Here is a 19,073-nt window from a genome sequence, read left to right as displayed (position 1 = left end):
ACACCAAACAGCTTACGAGCGAATAAATTAAAATTTTCACAAATGTCAGCTAATGTGTGCCTACCAGATGCATATGAAATCACTGTTGGCCTTAAGTGTTCGAAATATGAGTCAAACGGTATTTTCAAATTCATGGATGAGATGCTTGAGTATTATATCTTTCAAATGATGGGTTCAAAATTGATGGACATTTTTTCGTTAATAACGGGTTTGGTCACACCGTGGCGAGCGGACCGAGAGGGTGGCGAGAAAAGCACAAATCTCGTATTTCTCCTAGCAACCGCGCACAAGCCAAGCGCCAGCCAGCGGCGTCCTCCCAGTGCCCCCAAGTGCTCCAACTCCATTATGACGACGACAACGACGACGACGATCATCGACAAGCACCGGTGGGGGAATCTGTCACTATAAAAGCACCACTCGGATAGGCGCCGACGTTTTATCGTAGACGAATTTTTCCTCCAGCAACATCCACTCCGACGTTCGACACGTTTCGGATCACCTTCGCCTCCCGCACATAATCCCAGAAGGTGAGTTTCGTTTTTTTTTTTTGTGGAAAGGGGAGATCCTTCGGGAGAACCTCTAGATTCGGGCTGATTCTCGTTTGAACACCAAGTGATCAGTGATCGGTTCACCCACCATAAGTATAGTGATAAAGTATTCGAGCCCACGAATGGCCCTGCAGTTGGAGGCCACTTTCGATTTCAAGACGAGTTACGTTATTGAGGACAAAATGAAAAGTTGATCGGTTATGCGACCAGTGAATGCAATTTGACCCAAAGAAAAGTGAAAAGCGACGCGACGATCAAGGAGAAGAAGAAGACAACGCAGAGTGAAGATTACTCGGTTATCGGGGTGCTTCGAGGTTCGATTCCCATACCAAGACACGATCAAGTGCAGACAGCAACCGGAGAGTAAAGTAGTAATAAGAAACATCATTGAGAGCATTTGGCTGGGGAGATGTGTTGTGTCTTGCGAGACTGGGTTGATTATTAGATGTTATGAAACGTGAAGCTTTTTTTGCCGCACGATCGCGAAACGGATTTTTTTTGTTTATTTGAAGTGAGATAATTTGTAGTCGTTTGGGATTAGATTGCGACGAACGGGGTAGTGCTCGTGCCGTAGGGTGGTTCCAATAGTTCTTTCTAAAATTTGTTTTATTTGAAGATTTATAATGTCATCTTATAACAGTTTTTGATGAGTTATGCATACACACTAAGAACAAACTAATGTTACATGTAACGAAAATTTTATGGTGAGCAAAATACTAGATTTAAAAATTGATATGACGTAAATTTGATGGTATTTGAACTTCGTAATACGGCATTCTTGTGAAATTATGTTCAAAATGACTAAAGTTTTTTTGTGATCCGAACAATATTCAGTTCAATATGACGGAAAACTATGTCATTTGTAACTTAAATGACGCAAATTTCAATGATTTTTTCTAAGTGTATAAATTTTGCCTTTTTATCATTAATAACTTATAGCTTACTGGATCTTATGTTCCATTCGATGTGCAAAGTGATAATTTGTAATAGGGTAAAAGCACCGGTTTTGGCCAGCCTAAGAGAAAATGTCAATAAAAATTAAATGCGAAGCCGTATTTATACTACAAAAATGTCAAATGCAAGCTTTCAATCCATATTATCTGTGTAAAATATCAAAACTGAGCTAAAACCATTTTTTCGCTTTGAAAATCCCGTTGGTCAATATAGGCCAACGGAACCAGTTTCAGCCAGAGATTTAACTTCGTTTCCTAAATTGGCCAATCGCATTGATTTCTCATGAGAGTGGCCAAATTAGGAGTGCCCTGGCTAAATTAGGTATATGGTAGTTAAAATTATAAGGAAAATGAATTGTTTTTCTTATGTTTTGAATCAATTTGGACGAGAAAATGAATGTAGCTCTATCATGTGAATGTGATCTACTGAACACAAATAGTTTCATGCCGATTGGCTATGTAAAACGGTGTATAATCCATAATGGCTACAACTGGCGTATGACCAAAACCGGTGCTTTTTCCCTATGTTCCGTTTGAAATATATATCTACCATAATGTTGAAAGCTAATATTTTTCAAGATGAATATGTATCTATAATAGAAATATAAGTAGTAGAACGCTAATGGCGCTGTTATCACAAAATAGAATTATTTTATTTTTACTTACTGTTGAAGTGTTTGATTGCTTGTTTAGTTCCATGTTGTAGAGAATGTTTTATTTTAGTCAAAAAAAAAATGATTTGACACTTATAGCTGTCAGAGCGTGGCAAACTAGATGTTGGTCACACGAACAGTCGCGACATTAGCGTTCTACGGCTAATGCTTCTACTGTATCTATATTCAAGCTTTAATCATCTTTTTAAATCTGCAGTCAGAAAAAGATTTCAAGAAAACTTACCAAAGAGTAGTGATGGTTTCATCCCTGTAACACATAAAATCTATCAACTAAGCATAACAAATATACCGCTGAAAATTTGATTTTCTAAATGCGCAATAATTCAAACTAAAAATTAAAAAACGGGAATTTATAAATATTTCGATAGCCAAAATGTAAAGAAATGCCTTCATCGTGAAGGACTTTCACAGCCATGGAAACTTTACAAAAAAAAAAATCCATGTAATTTTCGGCGTAAAATCATGCACATAAAAGGAATCTCATAAATACTTCGATGAACAATTCATCTAGTTTCTCAAAATTAGATCAGTTTCAGAATTATACATCAGAATTAAGTATTTCAAGAATGCCTACTGAGGCACAAATTCAATCTGGAATTCCTTCGAAACTCTACCTGAAATTTCTTCAATATGTATTCTATGAATACCTCCAAATCGTCTTCCGAAACGTTTTCGATAAATTTTCTCAGAATACGTCCAAGAAATTGGTTTACAAATTTCGTTTAGAACGCTCTAGAAGCTTCGCGTAAAAGCTCGAACGCAATGAAAGCGATACGACAACGGAAACAGAACCGGTTCGGCCAGAACGACTGAGCTGTCAACGAATGAAAGTGAAGCATCACTAAGTTTATACCAGCCTATGGACACATCTATTATATCAACTGCAGTGATTTGCAGTAGACAAGATGTTCCGGGCCCGATCCATCTGACAAGCCATTTGAGCCCTCTGTCACCATAGAAGATGGTGTCTCCATCGATGTCGATAGCCTGGTTTATACTGCCCAACCAGTTCTGTTTCCATTGACTTGGCACTATCGTTGCGTTTGGGCATTAAACAAACGAGTTGAACACATTGTTTTATTTTGAGATTTTGTAAAAATGGCTCAGATTGTGACTGAAGAACATTAAAAAAAACAACAAAGCCTAATACAAATTTTTTATTTCATCTTTTCATGTTTAAACAGTGAATACGATATTATACAATATATGTTTATGGTTTTCATGCAAAAATGTTGTTAAATCCTGCAGACGTTGAGCGTTGGTTGGGCGTAGACTTCGTGCTAGAATTTTGTGAAAAAAAAACTTTAAAAAATACTACTTACAGATTTACTGACTAAATTTCTGAGCGAGGTAAGTACTGATTGAGTTCCCTCAGAAATTAGGCTTTAAGGCCCAAACACAATGATTGCGGAACGGCAACGGAAAACGAAAACGGTTTGCCGGCATGAACTACACCATGCTTTTCGACTTAGTATTGGTACCCCTTCATTCGTTGGCAGCTCGGTTGAGATGGTGTGATCCGTTCTGACCGAACCGGTTCCTTGCCGTTTCGCTATCATTGAGTTTGTGCCTTTAGGTCTGACGGGATTATATTATTTTCAATTATGTTTTCGGATATTTATCACGAAACGATAAACCGAAACTAGTCTCATTCGAGTTGTTAAACGAGCTGTCATTTTATTATCCGTCATTCAAACAGTGATTTTATTTTTGGGGTTTTCACCAGAAGTGATAATAATTGAAAAGCATAACAAAAGGCTCAGAAAACGTTATGCTACAATGTAAAGCAAATATTTGAGAAATAATAAAAAAAAATCAAGAACTCGATTCGTGGGTTAACTTTTTGCAAACTACTCGGCAATTCCTGATGAAAGCCTTTTAAAAAATATGTTGTTATGATTTTGAGTGTACGTTTAACAGACTCACTGTACCCTTACTTGATCTCGAGACCGATGGCCTTCCCAGTAAACACACGATCGTTTATAATATCGTATAATAGTACAAAATTGGAGGCGTTATACGTACGTTTTGCATGCAGATTTATGGTACATGTACGTATATAGCCTCCACTTTTGTACTCTTATGCGCTATCGTATACGATTTTGTGTTTACTGGGTTTTGTTCATAGTAATAGAATCATTAACCAGTGGATTACTAACCAGATCGCGAAGGAAAATTTTCACGGATTTTTCTCAAATTCATAGTAGATTTCTAACACTTTCCTCTGATGATTATTTCTGCCATAGTTGTTTGGACTTTGATCCGAATAAGCCGATCAAACCATATTCAGAGAGTGTAACATTTCGTGAACCATAACAGCTCGTAGCACATCGCAATCGGAGAGCCCTATGAGTGTTAATATTCACACTCCCGTGTGGTACGTGACGAGAGAGCGTTCAAGAGCAACAACTCTCACAGACTGACACGTTATCGCGCCATTCGGGTGAATTAAATATGTTTTGCATAAAAGTGGTAATAACTTACACATTTCTAGCAATGCAACCTTAAACAACTTAATCATAATCTATTGTGTCATCAAACTCCCCTTTGATTGTAAACATAGCACAGAAAATATTCACCTCTGTTTCTTGATCAGAATGGGAGAGTGTCAGCGAATGCTACAAGTAGTGACACAAAGTGATCAACACCAAACAGTGGGTGGTGTATGTCTGTCTTATTCTCTTTCGTGACTTGTTATCTTCCATGAACAATAAATGTCGTGTTGTGAGAATGCAAGCGGATAAAAGGAATAAAATTATGACTCGTGTGTCAATTATCGTTAAATTTTCCAAATCCTTCTATCTAGTGAAAGTTCTGCAAAAATATTAAATGGTATAATATTATTTATACAGAAAAAAATGTGGCAGGACAGCTCTAGAAATTTCTGATGAGTTAAAGTGAGTCAAAGGAGCATTTTATTCAGGAATATCATTAATAGTTTTCCCAAGATTTTCCGTTGGAAATTTTGGCAAAGCTCATCTCGGAAACTTTGAAGAGCTTTGAGTTTTTTGTGGGCTTTCTAATGATATTGCTTCAAGAATTTTTAGTTAAACTTATGGAGAAGTTCTCGGTAGATTTTTCTCTACACAGAAAAAAACACTACACCCATTTATAGTAAAATTTTAGAGAAATGTTGAAGGAAATACGGTACTCTCTACATAAAAAGTCACAAAAATCAAGCTGTGTGTTACTTTAACGCATCCTGGAACCCTATTTTGTGCTGATTCCTGCATAGTTTTCTTAAACTTCACAACGTTGTAAAACAATTATGAAAAAGTCTCTCTTTTTGTTTACAAACCTTTCCAATATCTGTATTAATTAACCCGTATACGCCCAGCAAATGAAAAAAGTTCAAAATGCCACCATTTCGTCAGTTTTTACGGGTTTTCTTCGTTTCAGCTGCAATGGAATCGTCTGGATGTCTAGTTTTTTGAGGATTGTTGAAAATTTCGGAAATGGTATCAGCTTCAGTCTTGGGTATTTTTTTGGTTTATTAATGGAATCGGTTCGAGATTGGTCAATTTTATTCTCCTACTAAACTAGCAAATTTTTGTGCCAATTTTCAAGACAAACCTTTTGGAGATTATTAGCCACGCTGAAAACGAAAAACAATCTACAATATTTCTTCAGAATTTCTCCAATTTGTAAAAACCTTGTTCACAGCAATTTCAATAAACCTGTCGTATAAGTGGCTAATATCCTTGGAATGAGTTTGCTTGACCATGTCTGAGCTAGCTTTTGAAAGTTATGAAGTTTTACACCCAAGTGTGATCATTTAAAAGAAAAACTAAATTGAGTTCTTCGGGACGGGTTTCAAGAAGGACCGATAATAAAATAGATAGAAAAATTATCGAAGGCCAAAGCTGATCCAATTGTATTAGTTAGTATTATTTAGTTATTTCATAAAATTCGTAATCGAAACTTTAAAAACAAGTTGAGTTAAAGTCATATACCAGTAAGCTGGGTAAATTTGGACGAAAATGGAAGCTTGAGTGATTTTTACCCGACCTGACCCCCAACTCCAAACAGGTGAACATTTTGAAAGCTCTCAAAAATTCTAAAAAAAACTAAACACTCCGACGATTTTATTAGAGTGAGAACGTAGCAAATCCGTCTAAAATTGACGAAATTGCGGTTTTTTGAACATTTTTTCCATTTGCTAGGCGGATACGGGTTAAGAAAGTATTTCAAAGATTATTCGCAGTTTTGCACCAAAACTTCGTCAGCCAAATTTTCTCAAGAAATTATTTTGAATATTATCAACAATACATCCAAATAGGCTAATTCCCTATAGATAATTAATAACTTAAAATGTATCAATCAAAATCAAGTTGATCAAAAAAGTAATTCTCTCTCAGTGCAAATTTTAAGATTCATGAAAATGCTTTTGCTGCCCGATAAAGAAAAATCCAAATTTAAAAGTAGCAAAAAGAAATCGATGATGTATCAGTCAGTAATTGATGTATGGATCAGTAATTGTCGGGTCTCGTATCTTCTTCCTCAGAGCTCCAAAGTATCCCAAAATTTTATTTTATATACTTCTTCATCCTGCCGTTACTTCCCAACGGGTACAGAGCCTACCCAGACAACCAGAAGTCGCATTAGAATTAACGTAAAAACTCGTTTACTTGTACGAATGACATCACACCCGCACAAAACGGTGTCGGAAATTGTTTGGGTGACGGGTTTCCTTATGCAAGGCTACAAGCGCTACTTTCCGAGTTCATCAGTGCATTTTGTTTCTTTCCGTATACACGTACAAAGTACGTACGAAGCAATCCGTAACAGCTGTCAATTCAACTTTGTTATCACAAATTAAGTCGCATAGGATTACAGAATATGTCGCAACAAAAACTTTACGCTCGCATTGCATGTCAAATTTCATCATATAAAATATGCACATATATCGCCTCCACTTTTGTACGCATAAGGCCTTTTGATGACATTTTATACGGAAACGTTGCCCATATAAGCATCGCATAACGCAAAAGATGATTTCGTTATACGTACATTTCGGTTGTCTGAGAAGCAATTTTAGTGTTCTTCCACAGTTATTGACCGAGAGATTTCTGTGCCGGCTGACCACATTTATATGTGTACATCATGTGTCAGGTACTCGAAAATATCTTCGACCGGTTGAACTCGAACTCACGATCATTAAAATAGGTTAGCTAAATAGCTGCGCATTTACAGCTATGGCTATCTGGGCCCCATGTCTTATTTTATATACAAATCTTCAATTCGAGTGCTAGTTCTAGGCCGGGAGGGAGAAACCGATACAAAATTTCTGTACATCATAGTGAGCCGAGATTTTGCTGTCACAAACTATCACTGTGAGACCGGATCTTAACTAATGGACAAACATGATAAAAAGGCGTAATCAAAAAAAGTATGAGTATGTTGCATTTCATCAAAGGTGACAAAAATCAAATTAGATGCAATTCATGAACATTCAAAAGTGATGTCACGAGAACACCTTCTATTCTAATTGAATATAAAGTATTGAACTACGTAAATTTTCTCCAATAAAAATGAAAATTAACTGCATAGGAAACTTTGGACCATTTTCCATGTTTGTTCCGAAAGATCGAAGATGCACAACAAAGAAAGACTAGCGATTTTCAGCAAGCCTGCCTCGATGTCGTTGGCAAGCTGGAGTTATTTTGCAGTTTAAAAAAACTTTCGTGTGTAGTATCTGTACTTCCCTCCCAGGTTCTAGGTAGTCAAAATTCTAAATAGAAATAACATTTAGTAAGAATGGTGACATTGATTGACCTTAACATATATAAGCGTTATTTTATTAGAGCTATTTTCAAAGCCAAGTGTTACCAATAATGGAGCAACTAAGGAAAACAGCCACAATGTTGATGTTAACCTATCTTTCTATAGATTACAAATCATTCAAATGCACAAAAACAGCAAACTTTATGAAAAATCCTTGCCAAAATCCTTGATTAATAATACGAACTTTGTTCCTTTAGTGGAGGCATGTTTTAGATGGTTCCTTTAATAGCGCAATCCATTGAATTCTTTAGGAAATCTCCCGGCAAACTTCGTCTTGTAATCAAGTAGGCTGTTGAAAAACGTCACGAAATCCCCCATACAAAATGACACCTTAGTCTTCCCCCGTTTCCCTGATCATTCCGGAGAGTTTCCCGAACCTTTTCCCCGCACGAACACGTCTCATCCCTTGTGGAGTGCAACAGTGAAAAACTTGCGTCAATCCGTTGACCCGTTCTCAAGCCATTTCGTGACGTACGAACATCACTCAATTTTTATTTATATAGAAGATAGATAGTTTAACGATCGCATTTCATAGATATTACTCGATTTGTAGCATCGTACATCACAGTAAAATCACAGGACTGAAACGGCTATCATCCACGATCAACAGCACGGAGAAATCAGACTACCCAAAAAATAAGTTCTTTAAACTCAAATTTGGGTAAACTGCATTCAGTTTTTACCCACGGTTGGGTTGTTTTGCTTCTCTCGCAGCAGCAATGTTGTCAAAAACAGATAGAGACGCACCGACCCAGCTTCGAAGTTCCATGAAATAGGCCAAAATTTAATTTGGATTCTTTCGAGTTTACCTAACATTAAGTTGTTTTAACCCACTACGGAGACTTCGAAAGCTATCGTTGGATAGATTTTTTTTGCACTGAGTTGTTTTTTTTTTCGCTGTTGTCAAACGAGATCTTCCTAATGACAGCTATATGTCAGTTAACCCAAATTTGGGTTATACCATGGAACAGCCGAAATAAGTCAAAAGAAGTCAAAGTTGGGTTGATTTGTGGCTCCCAGAGTGGATTTAAATAAGAGTGGCGTCAATTTCAAAATTGGAACAGCGGCGAACTGTCATTTCCATACAAATCCGCGTTCCAATTGAGCAGGAGACCTGTCAAAATTGAAACATGATGTCACTCTTGTTTACAGGCACTCTACCCGAGCAAAGTCCAACATCAAAATGAAAGCAAGTTGAAAACATATATTGCTTTCAGCATCAAGTTGATATCATAATTTGATATCAATTTAGCAATGAAATATTCGATATCATATTTTATTTTCTTTCTGCTATCATTTTAAATTTTTACTTATATTTTCTTTTTATTTAATTATAAATTTATTCGTGCTACATGTTTAAATACTACGAGAATATAAAAATAAAGCATTTATCTAGTCGCAGCCATGTTTCAATATCAATCGAAAATATGTATATCTCAGCGAGTTCTTAATTTGCTTTCAATGACAGCAGAAACTGTTTTCAATTTGCTTTCACTGACAGCAAAAAGAGTTTTCAGTTTGATTTCATGGGAACATTTTTCTGCTCTCAGTTTTGATATTTTAACCGTTAAAACGACCAAAATGACAACAAACTGAGTTATCAAAATCCGCGACAGCACAACATCAAAATTAGTTTTCAATATGATCTCAAGCTTTGCTCGGGTAGTGGCTCCGTGTAGAGTGAAGTTAAATGTTAAATTAAGCATTAAATATACGCGTATGCTAGATAGAGCGTAGGCGATATTAATATTTCGCCTATAATTCGGGCGTTTAATTTGTTTGCTCAGTTTGCTGTGGGGTGGCTCAATGTAATAGTCATAAAGATTTTAACCAGTTAACTTCAAAATTAACGTTGATAAATCGCATGAGTTTTTACCCAAGCTACATATGTCACTTACGCGTGAGATTTGTTGTTGACAAAGCCTCATCATACTGCGCTACTCAAAAGGTGGCTGGTTTCAAGAACTAGTGCTTTCTTCAGGGAGTTGAAAAAAAGTCATTAATTACTACGAAACATGTCAAAACTCGCTACCTCCACTATTTGACAGTTTACCCTAGCTCCAAGCTTACTTTTCTCCAAAGTGATTGACAATTGCAGCTCATTTTGTTACGAACCTGTACGACCGCAAAATTAATACTCATCTTCCTCTGAAAGCCATGAACAACGTATTAAACTCATCAACCCCAAAACGTCCTCAACCCGCAACTCGCGCGCAACAATGTTACCAAACCGCCAACTTAACGCCCAAACGCCACTAGCATAAACGATCACGACGACGACGACGATCGAGACCAAAATTAATGAAACATGGATTACGTCAGACAATCGGCAGCAACCCAACCCCACCGCCCCCAAAAACCGAATAAAAAAATTATAACTAATTTAAAAGTTGAACTTATTCAAACATTATGAAACATATATGGTGAACAGTAGAGACTATAATGTATTTATTGTTGAACGTTTCAGTAAGGTTTTAACATTTATTGTTCTTTACTTTTTTGTTGGGTAAAAATACAATCAAACTTGAATCTTATTTTGTTAGAGACAAACAAGTTTTGCGAAAAATTACCATCAAGTATTTATTATTTTAGTCTTAATTCAGTATGGGAAATTTTTCAAAATCCTGTTGTAAAGAAACATAACGACTCCTATTTTTATCGCAAAAATGCATGTTGAGATCAGCTTTAGCTGTAAGTTTATAATAGATTTCAATTTATTTGTTTTTTAGTTTACAATCATAATACTTACAAATTTATCAGTTACAATCGTAGTAGTTCTTTAGATTTAAGGCCGATACAATTTATACTGCTAGATACGGTTTAGAGAAGTTAGTATGGTAGATTCAATAAATGGCGAGTAAATTGTAAACGAAACGTCACTTTTTGGAAAACATGATACTGTTACGATAAAATCTAAAGTAATTCTATAATATGTTTTATCAGGCCATTTCAACTAACCACCCTCTTCCCATTCGTGGGCCCTCTTCTCCGTTCACAGCTCTCGCGCCAACCAAAATGAAGGTAGCCATCTGTTTGCTTGCCGTCGTCGCCGTGGCCCTGGCCGCCCCTCAGGAACGGGACGGAGCTGCCCTGACGAGCGAAGCGATCCGACAGGCCCAGTCGCAGCAGCTGATTCCCCGCGATGCCACCATCCAGGGCGTGCAGGAGGGCATCCAGGTGGCCGCCATCGAGTCCATCCCCGGAGACCAGCGCGTAGATCTGTTCCAGCTGCTCGGCGACCAGGTCCCACGGGAGGTCATCTCCAACCTGCAGTCCCAGGTTGACCAGGTCGGACACAACTAAATCCGGTGCTGAAAGGGATTAATTGGGAACGAGATCGAAGACGGAAAGTCAACGGATGACGAATTTCGGAACTGCGATAAGGACGCCACGCACCCGGAGGCATTAGGACAGTATTTTTTTTTTAGAAAGGTTTATAGTTATGTTATGCGAGGCGAACAACATTCTCGACGAATCGTATATTAGAATATGATTTTTGTTTCTCTCTTCTTAGTTAACACTCGAATAGGCGAAGAAAAAATAGGAAAAAACACTTGTTATTCTTCCACGATAGTGCCAATAGTCCTTTTCCGGTGGTTTTTACCATCGGAAGGATGTGTTTTTGTTTATCAGTGTATGTAGATGTTAAGATTAAAGAAATTTTGATGTAATAAAAAACAGCGAAAATCCGTAGTCAATCTTTCATTTAAAGGTTTGAATTACTGAATAATGGGTATACAATTTAGCATGATCGTTTATTGAATGCACAAACGAAAATTATCTTGCTGAACATTCTCTAACATTACATGTTCCCAATGTCTCAATCAATGCATATCCTAATTACTGTCAGCAATTTCTACATACCAGTTATCAAATACATAATCTATAAAGCGATATGCTCACTACATTAAAACACCTGAAAAAGAATCCAGTGTATCAAAGTAGATGTAACATCTTCAAAAAAGCGCAAATTTTCAATGACTGGGCATTCTGAAACTGGAATCATACAAAGTTGGTCAAAGTCAGGCAATGGACATGCCCTATATCAACTGCAGCGATTTGCAGTAGACAGGATGTCCCGGGCCCGATCTATCTGACAAGCCAATCGAGCCAATGTCATATATAACAGGTCCGGCTCGTAGTATGTGTTTGCTTGTATTAGTCACGAAAAAGATGTAAACAAACGATCAGCTGATGGTGACGACAAGGCTGCGAAAAATTTTGTTCGCGGTTTTCTCAACGTGACGTCATCTTCGGCTGCTTCGTGAACTTTCGGCTCGCCGAAGTTGGCATTGCACAACTACGGCTTCAAAACTGATGTTATCACAAATACCTATTTGATGTTCGCCCGCACCTCTAAATACCCCAATGTGATGGATTTTACTAAGGTGGCGCAGATGATTGAAGCGTGCCACTAGTTCTCTCTTTCATTCTCCCGCTGTTCTTATGCAGCGCAAATAGTGACGTCACTATTTGCGCTGCATAAGAACAGCGGGAGAATGAAAGAGAGAACTAGTGGCACGCTTCAATCATCTGCGCCACCTTAGTAAAATCCATCACATTGTAAATACCCCACATCGCAATCGAGCCCTCTGTCACCATAAAAGATGGTGTCTCCATCATGTCGATAGCCTGGTCAAAGTAGGTCAAACCACAGGACTGAAACGGCTGTCATCCACGAACAACTGAAGTGAAGCCAAAAATTTGGTGCTGGAGAAGGTGCTGATTTGACAGCTCGTCCAAAAATACCGTTTTAGGCACGAGACACACTCGTTTTGGAATGCGACATTCATATTTTACCTATCAATCTGGTGTTAAGTGCGTATTACTTTATCCAGTTTTTCTGTAATTGTTAGATCATTTAGCCACATTTTATTAGGCACAATGATAAATGAATATCAATAGTATAATGTTATTCTCATACGACATTTGTCGCTTCCGCGCGGGGTTTGGTGAGGGCAAAGCCTAAATTTGTTTACTCGAGCACTAGCGCCACACATATGGTAGTAGGCTTCAAGAACTAGCGATTTCTTCAGGGGTTTGGGTCAAACCTACAAGTAGGCCTCTCACTCAGTGAACTAACGAGTAGAATCCATTTTACCCTTCACCGAAAGAGCAAGTGGCGCGAAACTCGATTTCATTTCCATAGCCTACTCCCTTCTTCCTTTGAGCGTATGACGACGACGAGTCGATTCACCCTTCTTGATCATCTTAAAGTGCAGAGATCTTGGCGATGGGTGGTGAACAATCTCAACAACGACACCTCAACGAAACGACCCGTTCTGGTTTTGTCTGTCGTCGTCGGTTGTAGTGCATCGGCGAAAGGTGAGTCTATAACGAAAGAGTTGGGCATGCGAAATAAAACCTCAAACTAGACATGAGGGCTGAAGAACAAGAAGACGAAGCTGGATTCAAAGTTATGCAATATTGAGCATGAATGAGAGATTTCGTCTGAAATATCTTGAAGCGCTGGTTCAGATCGCTGTAATAGACTGGTCCAGTCTTGGGTCTAGTAGAGTTATTCAAATAACTTGTAGCTGTGAAATACAATTGCTTTCTTGAAACATTTAATCACTTTTGAATTAGATTTAATTTTAGCTGTCGTTATAATAATTATTATCCAGCTTTTTACGCTAGCATGCCATAATATTTGAATCACCCCATTCTGACAATTCTTGCATTCACTATATTTTTTATAGTTAGATCACAGCAACCTAGCTTTGTGGTGGAGACAACTTTTGATGTTGACGACCGTGTTTCCAGGAGACAAAAACGAAAGTGTTTTCAAGAAATTTCATAACTTAGGGAAAGTGCACCAGTTATGGCCATAGTGGTTCCCTATTTAGCCATATGTGAAATTTTGATAACTTTCACATTTTCAATCTTTTTGAATGTTTTAACATCAAGATATATCTTAAATCTAAGTAATACATGTACATCACACAAAAATTTTCAAATTTTGAATTAATGAAAGTAATCACGTATGTCGAAATAGGGAACCACTATGTCCATAACTGGTACACCTACCCTATACATGATTTTGTATTTTTTGCTTAAAATAAACAGTCAATTCGTGATCAAACGTCATCATCCCACCGCAAAATCGCTAGTGTTTGGAGGTGATGTTAACCTCCAAAATGCGAAATCATCACCTCCAACTTAGTTCTATTACCCATCGTTATATGAATTATGGTGGCGCATCGATCGTCGCAAGTTTCTCGTTAAACAGTCAATACCCAACATACAAAACACCCAACAGACCAATTGGAGAGTGCTCCAATAGGGTAATGACTGTTTATTTTGTTCTCAAACGCTAACAGTTGGCGCCAGCAGCAAAAATTACAGACAACAACCTTTCGAACATTCAGTTTCTCTTACCGGCCGCCGAGCGACGACACTGTTGTTTGTATGTCACCCACTGATCGCGCTACGCTGGATTCTCAAATTTCTCAAACTTTCAACACAAGCGCATGGAAGAATGGTAGTCGGAGAACTGTCAAAACGTATGAAAAATAATGAAAATCGTAAATTGCTTGCAATTAGGAAACTGGATCAAAAAAATAGTGATTAGAAATCAAGTGTAAAGTGATACCATAACTTTTTGTGTTTAGTTCATCTTCCGTGGTGCTTTCTTTGCTTCAGGATTTCGTTTTTACTACCATTGAAAAAGAGCCATCTATTGCCTTTTCAGTTTTGAATATCGCCCTATTGACGAAAAGCTTTTTCTGACTGGAAAGGAAAGGATGGTTTACTGCGTTACACTTACAATGCGTGTAAATTACTGCCGCCATTAGCGCACGATTATGAGGCCCACAATGGAACACATTTTCCTATGGAAGGCGTGCGGGAGGTCATCGGTTTTTCAGTTCTGTCGCCTAAACGGTAAAAGATACCACTTTGGCGTCTATGGACGAAAGTTAGAGTATGGATTGATGAAACAAAAAATATTTTTTCAAAAATTTTTCATGGTACAGACGATAGTTTCTCCGCTATTTTTCCGCCAATTTTCTTCATTGTGAAAAATTTTCCGGAAAATATGTTTCTTTTTATATTTTTAATGGATTTCTAAGGAAATTTTCTTTCGATTTCACTAAAAAACTTTTGTTCTACGATGCATAGTTCAGAAGATATGATTTTTTAAAGTATGAGGTATATAGGGAAATCGTGAAAATTCATCTAGAGTTTTCCGGGAAAATAGGCCACTATAATTTTTTTGAATTTCACTTTTGGTCATGTATCCACGAGTTCTACCTCTGGTAAAATTTTCATACAAATCGGAGAGCCTCCGGCCCAAACCGTCCGATAATAAAAAAAAATCCCCATAACGCATGTGTTGCGGTTACGGCAATAATATTTATTTTATCAATCTCTATGATAATGTTTGGTGGTAAAATATGAAATAAAAATAATAATTGCGCAATTTGTAAGTAGGAACATTAACTATGGATTATGTACATCCATTTAAGAGCCAAACTGCAAGAAGAAATCGGCTAAAATTTTTGGTTTTAGATTTTTTATAAATGTTATATTAACCAAGATTGTGAAGTATTAGATACCGATATCCACTCGTAAGTACCGTCAAACCGGGGTAACTTGCAACAGGGGTGAAACTTGCAACACTTCGACATGAACCCGAATAGGGTCCTAAAGCCCTGTCCCAATTTTAGTGCCAAACGCATAAGTTTAGGTCAAAAACATATGTTTACTTAATTTTCTAATGTTTTCCGATGGTTTAAGCCCAAAAAACATTTTTTAAGTTTTTTTAAAATTTTGTCACACCCCTTGGTTTAAACTCAAATTTTGGGTGTATTTTGTTTTCCGTGTCCCTTCCGAAATGTCAGAAAAGAACAACCCCGGTGTTAAAAAGTTGAACCCCTGTGGTATTTTTGTCGACTAAGCGAACGTCAAACATGATCTCAAGTGTCAAGGTTCATTTATGGATCCAATTTTTAAATTAAAGTTTTAATATGATTTATCCGATATTTGAGCGGGAAAAAATGCTAAAGTAGTTGCAGTAACATGCTCTTTCGTAATATTAAATGAAAACAAGATTTCATTAAACATTTTAGGACCCTATTGTCGTTTCGTACAGCCTTGAATTAAATTATTATGATTTATTCCGTCATTTATTGACCTTAGATATACAACAGAAGTTTTTGGCGAGAGTTTGGGTATTGTTTCTATTTTGGTTGGTTTGCTGGAGGTAAAAATCATATTACACGTTGGATTGTATGAAATTAATGCTGAAAAACGTTCCTCGTATAATACAAACGGTAGAAATATGTCATTCAAGGCAATTACTATCAGTTGCAGTATTTAGTAGTGCACAAATTGACAATATAAAATTTTTGATATTTTGATGGTTAATCACTATAAAAATTCAAAAACGTTTTTGACTACCCTTGTGGGGTAACTTGTATACCTTTTGTTATCGAAAACACATGAAAAGGCAAAATTGACCGTTCATTTGTTGAGTAACATTAAATTTTTTGCAGCTCAATCAACTCAATACACATTTGGTACTAAATATTACGAAATTTACAAAAATCACATTATTATTAGATTTAGTTTTATGTTCTTCATGAAAATAATGAATAATTTTGAAAATTAACTTGCAGATCTGCCACTGGGAACTTTCTGCATAAAATATGATGAAAGTTATGTCAAAACACCAACAGACACCATTTTGAGACGCTTTGTGATACGTCGCTTCGATTTAAATATGTGTAAAAAATAAGTTATGTGAAGTATAACCAAAAATACCATTGTATTTGTAGAAAAGTTGCATTAAAACGTTTCAATGGCTTTACGACAACTTTGAGACTTATGATACGCTAAAATTTTCTCATGTGGACACCCTATGCAATGCCAATGGAGTTTTCAATGGAATTGATTTATTACTCATAATTCAACCCATATTAATTAGTTTTTAAAGAGTAGAATACAAAATTGAGATGAGTGGAGAAATGATATCCAACACGGTGAAAATCGATTTCCCATTTGGATCACCGAGACCATCCTGGGTCGAAATTGCTGGTTTCCTTAAGGTCTTGAACACGGACTTAATGAACATGGAAACCGTGTACAAAATGGGAACAGACCGAAGCTTGTGCATCAAATTCAACTCGGAAGCTGCAATGCAGGAAACACTACGACGGAATCAAGATGCAGTCAAATTCCGTTATGCCAGTGGACAATCAGTGGAGCTGCGCATGTTGACTGCGGGAATTGTAATTGATTACGTTCGTGTTTTTGATGTGCCCCCGGAGGTATCGGACAATGACACCATTCTGGCGCTTGGAAAATATGGGAAAATACAACGGATAGAGCGAGGAAAATTTCCAGCAAATCTCGGACTGGACCACCTATATACTGGTGTGCGAGGGGTATATATGGAGATTGAAAAAGATATCCCCCCAGCACTGGACATCGGTAAATGGAGAGCAAAGGTGTATTACGATGGACTCAAGGAAAAGTGCTTCGTATGCCAATTGGAAGGTCATCGCAGGAGCTCTTGTCCAACGAGGAGAAAAGCGGGAAAGCAAAATCAGGCTAAATCTCAGTCAACCTATGCAATGGTTGTGGAAGTGGGTGCAGCAGCTCTACCGAACGAAACGGACACGATGACGGAAGAAATTATCGAAATTTTGGAAGAAGAAATCACTGGAAGCACAGAAATTGAAGAAGAAGCAGAAAAGGAATCAGTGGCAGCAAGAGTGATTGAAGCGGGAACCGAAGTAACCATGGACGAGAATCAATTAAAGCAGTTTGACCGAGCTATGGAACAAGTTGGTCTACCCAACTTCAGAGAAAACATAGCGAAAATGTCGGAGTTGGTCGGTCAAATTCCTAGTAGCAGCAAAGATCAGGCGAGTCACAGGCGTGCACAATTTGCGACATCAGGATCGATGGAAACACGTCCGAAGAAATCCGCTCGTAAGAGCTACAAATAACAACGTATTTTTTAAAACAACTGAAAAGTTTTAAGATTTCGGCTCTGTAATGCTTAACGGCGCCTCGAGCCTTCCAAATAAATAAACAAAACAAAAATTTGTTTTGTTTCAAAAAAAAAAAAGAGTAGAATAGCCTGTTTCTGATTATTGTCATGCTTTAACTGCATAAAATCTTTAAATGATCATAATAACACGATACAGATTAAGTATTTAATAGTTTACTTCAGGTAGCACTGTGTGTTGCATGTTACCCTGTAGTAACAGGTAAGCATCAGGGGTAACATTAAAAATGTATATTTTTCGTCTTTCCTGATTCCAGAAAACCAAATACTGACAAAATGAATACCGCGTGGTATTCTTTACATGGCGATTAGGGTACCAGATGGTTTTTGTCTAATCTGTATCCTCAAATTTTTCATCCATATAGCTTTGAAGTTGAAAATTGTTGCCCCGTTTGACGGTACTCTAAAACTGATTATGAGTTTTTGAAACTCGTTCAGTATTCGTAGTAATCATTGTTAATGAAGTGAACTGGAAAAAATACGTTATTGTTCGACTTGCTAGATTGTTTTTAGCAAAAAAACTTTGAAAAAGTGATATTTTTCTATTTCTGGTAGTTTCAAATATGTCCGCTTATATTTATTCCAAATGTACTCTACTACATCAGAACAACGTAATGAAAATATTGAGCAATCTGTTGGGATTGTAGTGTCGCACCCGTAGGTAGAATATACGGGCATCGTCGGTGGTAGTATTTAATGGTATGTTATGTTGTGCTTAGTGGAAATTGTTTTTCTTTGTGGAATTATCTTCGTGGTTTCCAATACATTTATCTATCACATAAAAAAATATTTTTTAATTTGGCAGCGTCCATTTATTACGTTACGCTAAAATTGGAAATTTTTGACCCCCTCCCCCCTCTGTAACGCTTTTTGTATGATTTTTTTTAAATTTTTGTATGACTCGTAACGCTTGAGCCTAACCCCCCCCCCTCCCCCTAGAGCGTTACGTAATTTATGGATGCCGCCTGTTGTGTGTTTGATTTTTGTTAGGTGTTCAGATATGGGATTGGCTCAATTTTAGACACAAATTCAAAACTTTTCCATTATTCCTACGACCTTCGTAATTGATAAAGTATATCGAAGTCCGTAAATCATTTAA

The 19,073-nt window shown here is 37.2% G+C and overlaps 1 protein-coding gene across 1 annotated transcript; it reads left to right on the top strand.

The window, feature by feature from the left end:
- The first annotated feature begins 370 nt into the window (after positions 1 to 370).
- On the top strand, positions 371 to 11,652 carry LOC5572075. Its single transcript, XM_001653793.2, has 2 exons — positions 371 to 527; positions 10,958 to 11,652. The coding sequence occupies exon 2, from the start codon at positions 10,975 to 10,977 to the stop codon at positions 11,260 to 11,262; it is 288 nt and encodes a 95-aa protein (XP_001653843.1). The 5' UTR covers positions 371 to 527; positions 10,958 to 10,974; the 3' UTR covers positions 11,263 to 11,652.
- The last annotated feature ends 7,421 nt before the right edge of the window (positions 11,653 to 19,073 follow it).

This window comes from Aedes aegypti, chromosome 2 (genome assembly GCF_002204515.2).
Source record: "Aedes aegypti strain LVP_AGWG chromosome 2, AaegL5.0 Primary Assembly, whole genome shotgun sequence".
NCBI classification, from domain to species: domain Eukaryota; kingdom Metazoa; phylum Arthropoda; class Insecta; order Diptera; family Culicidae; genus Aedes; species Aedes aegypti.
Note: the sequence above shows the minus strand (reverse complement) of the source record. Positions and strands in the feature narration are given on the sequence as shown.